The following is a 16,139-nucleotide window of genomic DNA, read 5'->3' as shown; positions in this document are numbered from 1 at the left end:
CAGTATCAGAATCAGCAAGTGACCCAGAGACCCGGCCTGTGCTCTGCCGTGATGTGATGGATGAGCAGACACAGGCTCACAGAGACTATTATTTATCACCGGATCCAGCGGCGCTACCTGGCAGACCCACCCAATCAGCAGACGCTAAATTGCTTTCTGCATCCCACTGATTCTCCTCCACTGATGCTGCTTCTCTATCGTTTCTTCTATGTCCTCTCTTGTTGCAGTCATCTGTTCTCTCTCTACTGTATAGCGGGCGCTGGTTGTCCATTTCATACTCCTGGGCCACAGCAGCCAAAGAGTAATTTACTGTACTAAGTATTAAGAGTTGAGAATCTTATTGGGCATGGTACTGTATAACCTGGGTCCTATAGCCTACACATATGGTGTAGTGAAAAGTATGGGAGCCAGTGGGTAAATGCATGTGTCTATACTATAGACGTTAATACCACAGGCAGGGGCAGAGTGAGATTAGTGGTCCCCGTAAAATTCAGATTTAGAGCTCGTCAGTCATGCAGACTGGTGATATTGCGTGTTGCTATGTTGTCATCCATCACAGATAGCAGATGCACAGTAATACCAGGGCCAAGCCACTGGAAATATCCTGTTTTCCTTGATCAGAATGACAAGTAAACACTGCGTGCGCTGTATCTCTCGGCTAAACACATATTTGGTATTGTGAGCGTGTTGTTTGTGAGCTCGGCCTTTCATGTTTCATGCAACAGATGATGCATGTTTCCCGTGGAAGAGAGAGCATACGAATAGTATAGGATATCTTTTCTCATGGTACTCTTTTAGGTATGGTTTATATGATGTGTGTATTACACACAAACAAAACACGCAGCATGCACGCCAACACACACACACACACACACACACAGTACACACAAGTATACCGCTGAATAGGCACACAGACTCAGACACATTGAGAAACTATAGGTCCTGTGAACCTTCTTTATTCTTCCATCGACAGATATTGCTGAGCTCAGTGAAGCAGACAGGTCTGTAAATCACCTGTTATTACAGCCTCTGAGTCACAAGGAGTTAATATAGTCAGGGCCCATATTCACAAAGTATCTCAGAGTCGGAGTTCTGAACTAGGATCAGGTTCCGCCTCTTATTAATTATGGTTTACAAGGCAAACCCTTCTCCTAGATCAGCACTCCTCCTCTGAGACGCTTGACACATACAGGCCCTGGTGTCTGACACTAACGTCTTGTGACTCTAAGGCTGTCCTAATATGGACACTGTGCATATGGTCTGGTCTCATACTTCAAAATCCACACAGTACCAGGGACATCCCCTTCTGAGAGGCTTACACCTCCATCTCTCCACCCCTTTCCATCCTCCCACACACACACACACACACACACACACACACACACACACACACACACACACACACACACACACACACACACACACACACACACACACACACACACACACACACACACACACACACACACACACACACACACACACACACACACTGCCCATCTCCACAACCATTTTCCTCCCACGCTCACCTTCCCTCCATCTCTCTCTTGCTTCCTCCTCCAACCCCACATACCTTCCCTCTGCCTCTTTGTTTCCCCTCTACCAATTCTTGCTCTGCAATTCTCTCGCAGAGGACAGGAATCCTCAAATGAATACCACTTCAATGACAGTGGCTATATGTATATAGATAGATATCTTTAAAATGACAACGAGAATTACAGCGGTACACCATCACGTAAAAACATTGCCTTGGAAATACAAAAACTCCAAAGAGTCAAAAAAGACAGCGTTTACAGCTTCAAATACTACTTGAATTTAAAAATACACTTTTAGGTTTTTGCTCTAGTCTGCCTGGAGTGCCAGGCGAGTGTGGTTTTCACTCTTGCTACTATTCCATCCGTTCCATTGTGTCAGGCAAGCTCAATCAAGTCCAGATAAAGTAGTTGACATGGTTTCAAATAGTATTTGAACCCAGGTATGGTTAACAGGTAGACTATGAGCTCATATCTGCTGAGCTGGGTTGGGTTTTTGTCTCTGAGGTCAACTCTATGTGTCCGTCTGTCTGTTAGTCCACCATAGAGAAGTATAGAAACACACATCATAGAATAGACAAACACATCAGTCTTCATCAGAATGATCTCATCAGTTCATCTGGGAGGCTGGCTGGCAAGGCGCTGGGCCGTTTTCCTGAGCTGGAGTGGTCTCAGTGAAACGTGTCGTTTCTTTCTGCCACTCCGTAGGACCGGAACAGTCTTGGTTGAGGTCATACTGAGCTCTGAGATGTCTAGTCCAGTCTAGCTGAGCTCTGAGAAGTCTAGTCCAGTCTAGCTGAGCTCTGAGAAGTCTAGTCCAGTCTAGCTGAGCTCTGAGAAGTCTAGTCCAGTCTAGCTGAGCTCTGAGAAGTCTAGTCCAGTCTAGCTGAGCTCTGAGAAGTCTAGTCCAGTCTAGCTGAGCTCAGGGTCAGACACTTACCACCCTTTTCACACTACTGAGCCAAGCTAAGCCAAGCTGTACTGCGATGGTAGTTGCTGAACCCGTGCTGGTAAGCACAATGTAAAAGGTAAATATCAGAGCCGTCACAATATGGATCCGGTCGACATTATAGTGTGAAAAGCATCTAACTATCCATGGGCGAGGGTCATGTGTCTATGACCTCGGTCGGTGATGGTTCGTCAGAGAGGCTAGTGGTGGCATTGGGCAGGGTCTGGTTGTGCCCGTGGCTATGACCCACAGAGTTCCCTTGATGCAGCTCCAGGGCTATACCTGCCATGCTAGGGTCCCGTGGAGGGAACTCCTTCACCTGCCTCTTATATTCCAGGAACGTACAGGCTTTTGTGGCTATAGCCACCACATTCTTCCCTATAAAGATGGTAGACACCCTACTATCCTGGAACAGCACCATGTTAACCCCGCGGATCAAGATGGTGACTATGTTTATAGTAACTAGACTAAGAACAGGGTACAGCATCATCTTCTGGGGCGAGACGTGCTCCCCCTGGACACTGATCTCAGAGAGGGAGACGCAGGGCAGGGTTAGGAGCAGGATGTAGCAGTAGAAAAACATCAGTCCCTCGGCCCAGATGGGCAGGCCGGTCCGTTGGGGCTCCCACAGGTTGGCCTGGATGTCCAGAACATCCAGCAGGTCCAGGGCCACCCAGAACAGCTTCCCCCGCATGTCCTCCTTTTTCCTGAAGGTCCTCACGTATTCCATGCTGTCCAGAGCCACCAGGACCAAGTATAGCCCCGGGACGCACACGGAGAGGAGTAAGGTTAGAGCCTTCCGGGCCACCGTCTCCAGGCTTTTCCTGTCCGCCTTGTAGTTCTATAAGATATAAGATATACTTTATTGTCACACATTGAAACGTGTATTTTTCAAATATCTCTGTGAGTATCCCCCCCCTGACAAGACATAGATACACCAGGGTTAGCCACAGTACAGCGTCTCTGGAGCAGCTTAGGGGTTAAATATCCTGCTCAAGGGAGCAATGGAAGGAGATGGTACTGTATATGGGATACTGATGCCAGCAACCCTCTGGTTACCGGCCCGCTCCCCACCAGATTTTCCATAGTCGGTGCTAGGATTCAAACCGGCAACCCTCTGGTTTCTGGCCTACCGGTCTAACGTCTAGGTTACCTACCTGGAAGACGAAGTAGAGCTTGATCTCCAGGACGAAGATGTAGAGGAACCAGAGTATCATGGCGTAGCCGCGTTTGGCGGTCTTCACCTCAGCCCCGACCCACACTGCCACGTAGCGCAGCACGATGAGGAAACAGATGTCTCCCACCAGCACGATGATGCACACTCCGATCTACAAATACATACAATACTTTATTTACGCAACGCGCATTTAAAATTGTAACACAGTTGTTACAGTTAAACAATACATTAAAGGAAATAAAATTGAGAGACAAGGAAAGAGATGTCAAACCACAAAGGATGTACAAAACAGTAAAATCACTAAGTAAAAAAACAATGTTTTTTTTAAGTGTAATTCAAAGCTACAGTCTGTGATTGGTGCAGCTACTGTTGGACTTAATAGTGAGCATTCCCCTGCTCAGACACTGCATGCATCATCCCAACCTAGTCAAACACACATTTTACTGAAACCCGTGCCATGGTTTGTTCATTTACGTTAGGTTACATTACACTGGCCTACCAATGTAATAGCAGTCTCACAATATAATACGAATTGTAGGACGTATAGTATCCTACGTCTTGAACGTTTTAGTATGATATATTACGTTTGACTGCTTTAGTATGATATATTACGTTTGACTGCTTTAGTATGATATATTACGTTTGACTGCTTTAGTATGATATATTACGTTTGACTGCTTTAGTATGATATATTACGTTTGACTGCTTTAGTATGATATATTACGTTTGACTGCTTTAGTATGATATATTACGTTTGACTGCTTTAGTATGATATATTACGTTTGACTGCTTTGGTATGATATGCTACGTTCAACTCCTTTAGCCATGTTCGACTGCTTTAGTATGATATGCTACGTTCGACTGTCACACCCTGATCCGTTGGTCTTTGTGCTTGTCTCTACCCCCTAAATGTGTTTCTCATCTTCCTCGTCATCCCCTGTGTATTTATACCTGTTTTATCTGTTTGTCTGTTGCCGGCTCATCTTGTTTTTCAAGTCAACCAGCGTGTTTTTCCGTGCTCTTGCTTTTTCCATATCTCTGTTTTTCTAGTCCTCCCGGTTCTGACCTGACACTGAGCCTGCCTGCCTGACCATTCAGCCTGCCTTGACCTCAAGCCTGCCTGCCACTTTGTACCTCCTGGACTCTGACCTGGTTTATGATATTTTGCCTGTCCACGACCTGTCTCTTGCCTGCCCCTTGTTTATAATACATTTTAGAGACTCAAACCATCTGCCTCCCATGACTGCATCTGGGCCTCGACCCTGTATCGTTATCGACTGTTTAGTATGATATGCTACATTCAACTGCTTTAGTATGACATATTACGTTCAACTCTTTTATTTAGTATGATATATTATGTTTGACTGCTTAGTATGATTTATTACGATTGAGTGCTTTAGTATGATATGCTATGTTAGGTTATGGGTTAAAGTTAGGGTTAAGGTTAGGGTTAGAGTTAGGGGAAGCGTTAGCTAACATGGTAATTAGTTGCAAAGTAGCTAAAAAGTAGTAAGTAATTGCAAAGTTGCTAATGTTGTCTGTGATGAGATTCAAACATGCAACCTTTGCGTCTCTAGACTTTTGCATTATACATCTACCCAACCACCCCGATCAACCACCCTCCTTTCGTTTTTGCCTTAAGTAACCTACTGTCATACCAAACGTAACCTATGATCTTAATTTGAGTGTTCAGGATTTACATAAGCAAATGTAATGCAACCCAACGTAAAGTAACATATCATACTAAATGGAGTGGCACGGATTTAGTAAATATAACATGTTTTGCTCTGAGACCAGGCTGATCAACCAAACATGTTATATTTACTAAATCCGTGCCACTCCATTTAGTATGATATGTTACTTTAGGTGCTACGTCATCGACTGACAGATTGCTATAACATATGATGTGTTTAGCTTATAAGTAAAATACTGGACCTCTCCAGGCGTTGTAAGATCTGGCAAGTGTCAGAAAAGCCTGGGAAGAGGAACGCGCCCAGTAGTTGTGTTCCCCTGCTCAGGCGAAGCGACGCAACAACCAATGGGCTAATTCCTGCCAGTTCACACTGGGTTCATAGCCGAAAGAAGTGTCCCAGTTGTTCCAAAAAATCATGGAGCAATTCTGCTCAAAGAACAACAAAATGGTTGGAGGGAAAGAGGTGCCTGGCGGAGTTGTGCTAATTATTGCCATCTATATGGGAGGTGTGAATTGTAGACAATTATCACGCGCTCAGATAGAAGCCATTAGCCATAGCTATTAGCACAAAGTTGATACATGTGCACCCAGGTTAACGCTTATGTGGGTGAGTCAACTTATTTGATTGACATTATTTCAAATGATTTAATATTACTAATAAAGTCTGCTCCATTTGAAGTAGAAATCGAAAATAAACTTTATCACATGAAACAAAAAATTGAATAATTTTGAGGCTACAGGAAATAGGTTGACTTCTATGTTAAACAACTGCAGTCATGGCTGCTTTGGTTGTCAACAGCCGTGTAGCTATTGTAGTACTTTGACTGGAGAAAAACAGGAATCTCTAAAGTTGTCCCAGGTGAGGCAAGCATGCGAGGGAGGGGCAACTTCGACTGTGCAATAAAAGCGTCTGAGCAGGGGCACGGACCCAACAGATTTAAAAAGGATAAAAACTAAATGGCCTCTTACCTTCCTGGGCCCCTGGTTCTGCTCTACCAGATAGGCGTCCATGAAGGCCATGCTGGTCATGATCACCATGGTGGTCAGGCACACGTGGCGTTTGTCTGGCTGCGGCAACACCATGGTGGGCAATGTAGTTCTGCTGAACTGAACTTCCTGTTGTAGTCCTACAAAAAAAGTGATGTTCTACTGCATTTGTTGTCCTATTGCATCAGGTACAATGGACCTGTTGTAGTCCTATTACACTTTTTTTGTAATCCTATTACGCTTGTAGTCCTAGTGCTCTTGTAGTTATATTGCACTTGTAGTCCAACTGCACTTGTAGTCCTACTTTACAGTTTTCTTATTGAGTTATTTTAGGGGAAAATGTCAAGTGTACCTGATCAATCCCTATTAGGGTAACAAATACATTCCATTTTTTTTTTTACATTATTGAGAAAATGCACTCCCACTCCTTAGTATGACGCAATGGGTCCCCCATCGATCCGTTTGAGAAAGACAACACTCTTAGGACCAGGAGGGCAATGGAACGAATCCAGGTTAGGAGAATTGCATTGATATATTATGGTCTGTTTAAGCCATACAGACTGGTGCATCCACTCTCTCAGCGCAGTTCCATTGAGTCTAATGTGCTACTGCTGTGATCAAGGACTCACAACACACCTCTGAGGCTCCATAACCCTGGAATCCGCTCAGTAATATAGCAGTTGGGGTTTATTGCTCCATAGGAAAATGACAAAACCATATATCTTCAGTTGCAGACTTTGTAGTGGCCGAATCCTCATGGAAGGACCACGTCATTTGTGTCAACTGATCATGTGAGTCAGCATATTTTAGCAGCATGGACTAGCATAGTACAACAACAACAACAGTACATTTGCTGAAGATAATGTGAGTGCTTGCTTCAATTTTCCAAAGGTATCAGGGAAAGGTCTTCTAAAGTGGTTCTACCAATGAGGAGAGGATGGAGTTCCACCCACTGTTGATGAGACGGACCTCTGAGAGTGATGTGTAGTTCCTGTGATACGCCAGAGGAATTGTTTCTCCTCTCTCAGTCTGCGGAAGAGAGAAGAGAAAAAGGGTTTAGCTTAGCACAAACTGTGTTGTAGCCAATTATGTATATAAACCCTGGATTGCTGATGCTATGTATTGGCAGGGCTGGTGCCAGAACTAATCAGTTGGATGGGCATTTTATTTTTTTCACAGAACTTGTGAGTTTCAAGTTTGGGGAAGTGTACAATTTATTCTACATTTCTACCGATCTGTGTGCCAGTTATGATTTTCATTTTTTTTTCGTGGAACAGTTTAATTTCAATAATAAAATTTTAGTTTCTCAAAATCATTGTCACGTGGTTAATCATAAAAATGTGAATAAAATATAAAAATCTCAAAGTTAAAATTCAACAAACGCGAGAGCCTCAGCCTCTGCTATATGGACACATTGACACACCAGGGAAAACTGTACAGGTATTGTATGATGTTTTCCCTGGAAATATGGGTTCCTCAGATCATGCTATTTTCACGAGGTTTGTTGATTATGGAGGCCAGGAGAGTGTTGGAAAGATTTTTCAACTTTTTTTTTTTTCACCTTTATTTAACCAGGTAGGCAAGTTGAGAACAAGTTCTCATTTACAATTGCGACCTGGCCAAGATAAAGCAAAGCAGTTCGACAGATACAACGACACAGAGTTACACATGGAGTAAAACAAACATACAGTCAATAATACAGTATAAACAAGTCTATATACAATGTGAGCAAATTAGGTGAGAAGGGAGGTAAAGGCAAAAAAGGCCATGGTGGCAAAATAAATACAATATAGCAAGTAAAACACTGGAATGGTAGTTTTGCAATGGAAGAATGTGCAAAGTAGAAATAAAAATTATGGGGTGCAAAGGAGCAAAATAAATAAATAAATTAAATACAGTTGGGAAAGAGGTAGTTGTTTGGGCTAAATTATAGGTGGGCTATGTACAGGTGCAGTAATCTGTAAGATGCTCTGACAGTTGGTGCTTAAAGCTAGTGAGGGAGATAAGTGTTTCCAGTTTCAGAGATTTTTGTAGTTCGTTCCAGTCATTGGCAGCAGAGAACTGGAAGGAGAGGCGGCCAAAGAAAGAATTGGTTTTGGGGGTGACTAGAGAGATATACCTGCTGGAGCGTGTGCTACAGGTGGGAGATGCTATGGTGACCAGCGAGCTGAGATAAGGGGGGACTTTACCTAGCAGGGTCTTGTAGATGACATGGAGCCAGTGGGTTTGGCGACGAGTATGAAGCGAGGGCCAGCCAACGAAAGCGTACAGGTCGCAATGGTGGGTAGTATATGGGGCTTTAGTGACAAAACGGATTGCACTGTGATAGACTGCATCCAATTTGTTGAGTAGGGTATTGGAGGCTATTTTGTAAATGACATCGCCAAAGTCGAGGATTGGTAGGATGGTCAGTTTTACAAGGGTATGTTTGGCAGCATGAGTGAAGGATGCTTTGTTGCGAAATAGGAAGCCAATTCTAGATGTAACTTTGGATTGGAGATATTTGATATGGGTCTGGAAGGAGAGTTTACAGTCTAACCAGACACCTAAGTATTTGTAGTTGTCCACGTATTCTAAGTCAGAGCCGTCCAGAGTAGTGATGTTGGACAGGCGGGTAGGTGCAGGTAGCGATCGGTTGAAGAGCATGCATTTAGTTTTACTTGTATTTAAGAGCAATTGGAGGCCACGGAAGGAGAGTTGTATGGCATTGAAGCTTGCCTGGAGGGTTGTTAACACAGTGTCCAAAGAAGGGCCGGAAGTATACAGAATGGTGTCGTCTGCGTAGAGGTGGATCAGGGACTCACCAGCAGCAAGAGCGACCTCATTGATGTATACAGAGAAGAGAGTCGGTCCAAGAATTGAACCCTGTGGCACCCCCATAGAGACTGCCAGAGGTCCGGACAGCAGACCCTCCGATTTGACACACTGAACTCTATCAGAGAAGTAGTTGGTGAACCAGGCGAGGCAATCATTTGAGAAACCAAGGCTGTCGAGTCTGCCGATGAGGATGTGGTGGTTGACAGAGTCGAAAGCCTTGGCCAGATCAATGAATACGGCTGCACAGTAATGTTTCTTATCGATGGCGGTTAAGATATCGTTTAGGACCTTGAGCGTGGCTGAGGTGCACCCATGACCAGCTCTGAAACCAGATTGCATAGCAGAGAAGGTATGGTGAGATTCGAAATGGTCGGTAATCTGTTTGTTGACTTGGCTTTCGAAGACCTTAGAAAGGCATGGTAGGATAGATATAGGTCTGTAGCAGTTTGGGTCAAGAGTGTCCCCCCCTTTGAAGAGGGGGATGACCACAGCTGCTTTCCAATCTTTGGGAATCTCAGACGACACGAAAGAGAGGTTGAACAGGCTAGTAATAGGGGTGGCAACAATTTTGGCAGATCATTTTAGAAAGAAAGGGTCCAGATTGTCTAGCCCGGCTGATTTGTAGGGGTCCAGATTTTTCAGCTCTTTCAGAACATCAGCTGAATGGATTTGGGAGAAGGAGAAATGGGGAAGGCTTGGGCGAGTTGCTGTTGGGGGTGCAGTGTTGTTGACCGGGGTAGGAGTAGCCAGGTGGAAAGCATGGCCAGCCGTAGAAAAATGCTTATTGAAATTCTCAATTATGGTGATTTATCAGTGGTGACAGTGTTTCCTATCTTCAGTGCAGTGGGCAGCTGGGAGGAGGTGTTCTTATTCTCCATGGACTTTACAGTGTCCCAGAACTTTTTTGAGTTAGTATTGCAGGAAGCAAATTTCTGCTTGAAAAACCTAGCCTTGGCTTTTCTAACTGCCTGTGTATAACGGTTTCTAGCTTCCCTGAACAGCTGCATATCACGGGGGCTGTTCGATGCTAATGCAGAACGCCATAGGATGTTTTTGTGTTGGTTAAGGGCAGTCAGGTCTGGGGAGAACCATGAGCTATATCTGTTCCTGGTTCTAAATTTCTTGAATGGGGCATGTTTATTTAAGATGGTTAGGAAGGCATTTAAAAAAAATATCCAGGCATCCTCTACTGACGGGATGAGATCAATATCCTTCCAGGATACCCCGGCCAGGTCGATTAGAAAGGCCTGCTCGCTGAAGTGTTTCAGGGAGCGTTTTACAGTGATGAGTGGAGGTCGTTTGACCGCTGACCCATTACGGATGCAGGCAATGAGGCAGTGATTGCTGAGATCTTGGTTGAAGACAGCAGAGGTGTATTTAGAGGGGAAGTTGGTTAGGATGATATCTATGAGGGTGCCCGTGTTTAAGGCTTTGGGGGGGTACCTGGTAGGTTCATTGATAATTTGAGTGAGATTGAGGGCATCAAGTTTAGATTGTAGGATGGCTGGGGTGTTAAGAATGTTCCAATTTAGGTTGCCTAGCAGCACGAGCTCTGAAGATAGATGGGGGCAATCAGTTCACATATGGTGTCCAGAGCACAGCTGGGGGCAGAGGGTGGTCTATAGCAGGCGGCAACGGTGAGAGACTTGTTTTTAGAGAGGTGGATTTTTAAAAGTAGAAGTTCAAATTGTTTGGGTACAGACCTGGTTAGTAGGACAGAACTCTGCAGGCTATCTTTGCAGTAGATTGCAACACCGCCCCCTTTTGTTGTAATTTGGAATTAAAATGTCAGAATTTTTGGTGGTCTTCCTAAGCCAGGATTCAGACACAGCTAGAACATCCGGGTTGGCAGAGTGTGCTAAAGCAGTGAATAGAACAAACTTAGGGAGGAGGCTTCTAATGTTAACATGCATGAAACCAAGGCTATTACGGTTACAGAAGTCATCAAAAGAGAGCGCCTGGGTAATAGGAGTGGAGCTAGGCACTGCAGGGCCTGGATTCACCTCTACATCGCCAGAGGAACATAGGAGGAGAAGAATAAGGGTACGGCTAAAATAAATAAGAATTGGTCGTCTAGAACGTCTGGAACAGAGAGTAAAAGGAGGTTTCTGGGGGCGATAAAATAGCATCCAGGTATAATGTACAGACAAAGGTATGGTAGGATGTGAATACAGTGGAGGTAAACCTAGGTATTGAGTGATGAAGAGAGAGATATTGTCTCTAGAAACATCATTGAAACCAGGAGATGTCATTGCATGTGTGGGTGGTGGAACTAATAAATTGGATAGTATAGTGAGCAGGACTAGAGGCGCTACAGTGAAATAAGCCAATAAACACTAACCAGAACAGCAATGGACAAGACATATTGACATTAAGGAGAGGCATCCTTAGTCGAGTGATCAAAAGAGTCCAGTGAGTGGAGTGGTTGGTTTGGGGGTCACAGCGATTTAGACAGCTAGCCAGGACATCGGTAGCAAGCTAGCATAGGATGGAGGTCTGTTGTTAGCCACCTCTTGCGTTCCGTCAGTAGATTAGTGGGGTTCCTCGTGGTAGAGGGGATTAGTCCAAATCACACAACAACAAAAATAAAATAAAAACAATAGATATAGTTATAGAGGCCCAAGAAGAAACATAATAATAATAAAAATAAATAAATTGTCCGATTGTCTATTCTGAGAGCAGCCGGTAAGACAGCTAACGGTTAGCAGGCCGCAGATGGGCGTTCAGGTAACGTCACGACGGAGGAGCCAGCCGGATCTCCTTCGGGTAGATAACGTCGGCAGTCCAGTTGTGAAGGCCCGGTGGGGCTCCGCGTAGGCAGTAAAACGGGTCCGGATAGGTGACTGCAGCCCAGGAGTGATTGACGGAGCTCAGGAGTGATTGACGGAGCTGGTTAGCTCCGGAGTAATTGATGTTTGCTCCGGAATCGACGAGAGCAGATAGACACACGGATAGCAGCTAGCTAGCTGTGAGATCCGGGAATGAATGTCCAGAGAGCAGTTGAAATCCAAGGACATGGAGAAAAAAATTGGTCCGGTATGCTCCGTTCCGAGCTGCGCCGTACAAAAACTGGCGATAGATTTTCGAGCTAAAGGATAGCTGATGACCACAAACCGTGGTTAGCTGAATACTAACTATTTGCCAGTAAAGAAGCTAACTAGCTTCTGAACTAGCTTCTGATTAGCTTCTAGCTAGCTCCTGGCTAGCTTCTGGTTGGTTTCTGGCTAGCTTCTTGGAGGATTGCAGATTTCAGGTAAATAATACTTATTTATAAATATAAATTGGTGAGGTGGGTTGCAGGAGAGTGTTTTGAAGATGAGTTGATGGAAAATAAAAATAAAATGTATGTGAAAAAAAGTTGTAAATATATATATATATACAGGACACGACAAGACGAGGACAAAAGACGTCTGAACTGCTATGCCATCTCGGGTAAATTGACCTAGTGTATGAAGAATAATACATTTAAAAAAATGTATCATCTGCATACATCGGAATTTCAGACCCAGTACAGACTAAAGGAAGATGTCACGTGTGAGGAACTATTAGCATTCGCAATAGATGTTAAAAAACTGAATTAATTGACTTCCTGTGTGAGGTGAATAAAAAAGTACTGAAAGCTCAGCTCATTTGTGGTGAACGTGGTGAGTTAAAACAGTCAGAAATCAGACATCCCCAAATAGGCACTTTTCTACATTTGTGCGCAGCACGCCATGTACTTCTATGTATGCTCAGGGCCGTGCGCTCCCAGACCCATCCTCATCGGTCATATGGAGCACTCCAAACAAAAGACAATTACATTTTTTTTTTACAAAACTCGTTAAATAATACAACTTATTTCTCTGCAAACATTGTTTCCACTTCGAAAATGAGAATGGTAAAATGACTGTAATTAATACACGCATTAACAGAAATGAATGTAACCAAATGACAGGGATTAACGGTGCATCTACTAGGCCTACTGGTGACATATATAATGAGGAATTGATCAAAAATGAACAATCAAAAGGCAAACAATTCACAAAATGAAACAATGAACATGGAGAGCTGAGTGCATGCATTCTGGAGAGAGTCGTGCTATATCCGAGCCACACACCCCTCCCCTTCTTCTTGTCTCAACATTTTTAATTATATTCAAGACACGTTATCTTCACACATATTTTAGATGCTTTTCACTGACAGCTGCAAGTCAATAATCAGCGAGGCCTATACCTATTGGGAAGCCCGCGTGGCAATAGGCCGAGCTGCTTATTGACCTCCGGCTTCTTGCTTGTGATTTGAAACCATCCACAGACATTTTTTTAAAAGAAGCTAATGTTCCTCTGTTGCTAAGTCATGATCTCTGGTAAAGTATTTGAATGATTTTATTTAGACATGAGTAATTATATAATTTTGGCAAAACATCCATTTACTTTAGGGGAAGCCAGCATCTGAACAGTGCCCTGTGCAAACACCAACATTCCTTTCCAATTGGCTGCTTGAAACCAGAGACCTGTATATAATGACTAGATGCTCATGTCTCCGGGAGTTGTTGTCCCAAAGGAAGGAATGCAGGTGACACGCTTAGGTCTGCATATTAAGCCCACAGAAACGCATTGGGCTTATTCTGGACAGATTCTGGTGAGAGTAAGCCCTCTCGCTTTGCCTGTTCCTCTCTGCTGAAACTATCTCACCAGAGAAAGCATCCGAGCGAGCGAAACTGCGCCCCTCTGTCTCAGTGTGTGTAGTCCATGTATCTGATGTTGTCTGGCCAAAAAGAGTATGACATGCCATACTATTTTTGTCCAGACAGCATCAGATACATGGTCTACACATACTGAGACAGAGGGGCGCTGTTTCACTTGCTTGGATGATTTGTCTAAGATTGATGCGTCTTACTGCGGGCCCGCTTCTTGGTCAAATAAATAATAATAAATAACATTTCAAAATTGTATTTGGATGGGGAAGGATGTATGGTAGGACAGGCCGGGGCCACAATGCCGGCCCTGTGTATTGGCCATTGAAGGCTTTGAAGCCACCGGTTGGAGCAGTCCTCCATAGAAATGAATGGGATTCTACATTATTTCAATGAAATTACAAAATTACATGTATTTACTTTTGTCTGTTTGTTACTGTAGTGAGGACAGCAACTTTAGTCATCTAAAATAAACATACTTTAAGGAAAATGGTAAAATGAGCTGTGAGGGGAACGGCACCTCAGTACCTCCAGGCTCTGATCAGGCCCTACACCCAAACAAGGGCACTGTGGTCATCCACCTCTGGCCTGCTCGCCTCCCTACCACTGAGGAAGTACAGTTCCCGCTCAGCCCAGTCAAAACTGTTCGCTGCTCTGGCCCCCCAATGGTGGAACAGACTCCCTCACGACGCCAGGACAGCGGAGTCAATCACCACCTTCCGGAGACACCTGAAACCCCACCTCTTCAAGGAATACCTAGGATAGGGTAAGTAAGGGTAAGTAATCCTTCTCACCCCCCCCCAAAAAAAAAAAAGATTTAGATGCAAGTGGCTGTTCCACTGGATGTCATAAGGTGTATGCACCAATTTGTAAGTCGCTCTGGATAAGAGCGTCTGCTAAATGACTTAAATGTAAATGTAAAATGTTTTTATCTATTATTTTATTTTCATTGTATAAATGTATTTTTAGCTCACATAATATACTCAAAACATGACGTAATCAAAAAGTATGCATTTTAAGGTGTCTGTAATAGTATAAATGTGGCAAACATGAACATAAATACATTTCTATAGCTTTCAAAATATTTTTTTTTAAACTGGTGGGGGAGTGCCAAGATGGAGGTAAAGTGGCTTCAACACACCGCTATCAATATTCTGCTGTTTATATAAATCATTGCTTGTGGGCTGCTGTGTCTAAACTCCTGTGATCTCACATGGTTAAAGAAGAGGGCATTAGTATGACTTTTATTAATGCCATAAAGATAACCACATATACAGAATGCAGTGGATACACACACACACACAGCATATATGTATCCTGTGAAATTTCCATTTAGCTGAATTGCAAATACATTCCTGTGTTAATCCGCTTTAGTGGGTTGACATCTCCCTTTCTCTCTCTAGTACTGTGATGTGTTGTGAGGGTTTTTGGGCCAAAGTTTTAAATCACCAGTTTAATTAAAATGGCAGGACACACGGGGGTCAGAGAGAGGATGTGGCAGAGCAGTATATAGCGTCTAGCAGGGTAAATCCATTTGAATTCAATCACTTTTTGACAGAATCCCTTTTGATTTATACAAAACTTTCCATACATGTTTGTCCATGGAAGAAGTGGTCAGAATGTGACGCTTTTGACCTGAATGACAAAATACGCACAAATCTGACTTACAGTGCCTTCGAAAAGTATTCAGACCCCTTGACATTCCACATTTTGTTACGTAACAGCCCTATTCACAAATGTATTAAATGGTTTCCCCCCACCCTAATCAATCTACACACAATACCCCATAATAACAAAGCAAAAACAGTGGCAAATGTATTAAAAATAAACACCTGAAAAATCACATTTACATAAGGATTCAGACCCTTTAACTCCGTACACTGTTGGAGTTTTATTGGGTATGATGTTACAAGCTTGGCACACCTGTATTTGGGGAGTTTCTCCTATTATTCTCTGCAGATCCTATCAAGCTCTGTCAGGTTGGATAGGGAGTGTCGCTGCACAGCTATTTTAAGGTCTGTTCAGAGATGTTGGATTGGGTTCAAGTCCGGGCTCTGGCTGGACCACTCAAGGATATTCAGAGACTTCAGAGACCAAAGCCACTCCTGTGTTGTCTTGGCTGTGTGCTTTGGGTCATTGTCCCGTTGGAAGGTGAACCTTTGCCCCAGTGTGAAGTCCTGAGTGCTCTGGAGCAGGTTTTCATCAAGGATCTCCCTGTACTTTTCTCTGTTCATCTTTCCCTCAGTCCCTGCCTCTATAAAACATCCCCACAGCATGATGCTGCCACCACCATGCTTCACTGTAGGGAT

At 43.7% G+C, this 16,139-nt stretch overlaps 1 protein-coding gene across 1 annotated transcript in view; it reads right to left on the bottom strand.

Annotated features, from left to right (window-relative positions):
• Positions 1–934: 934 nt before the first annotated feature.
• The window catches only part of LOC118362079 (transmembrane protein 121-like), a 75,665-nt gene continuing 60,460 nt past the window's right edge, over positions 935–16,139 (bottom strand). Inside the window, exons 2-4 of the mRNA XM_035742284.2 lie at positions 6,321–7,367; positions 3,639–3,809; positions 935–3,322 (exon numbers count right to left, since the gene is read on the bottom strand). Of these exons, the coding sequence (XP_035598177.1) occupies positions 2,639–3,322; positions 3,639–3,809; positions 6,321–6,434 (969 nt within the window). The 5' untranslated portion in view covers positions 6,435–7,367 and the 3' untranslated portion in view covers positions 935–2,638. The remainder of the gene's footprint in view (positions 3,323–3,638; positions 3,810–6,320; positions 7,368–16,139) is intronic.

This window comes from Oncorhynchus keta, chromosome 29 (genome assembly GCF_023373465.1).
Source record: "Oncorhynchus keta strain PuntledgeMale-10-30-2019 chromosome 29, Oket_V2, whole genome shotgun sequence".
In the NCBI taxonomy this organism is placed as follows: domain Eukaryota; kingdom Metazoa; phylum Chordata; class Actinopteri; order Salmoniformes; family Salmonidae; genus Oncorhynchus; species Oncorhynchus keta.
This window is presented reverse-complemented; position numbering and strand designations above follow the sequence as displayed.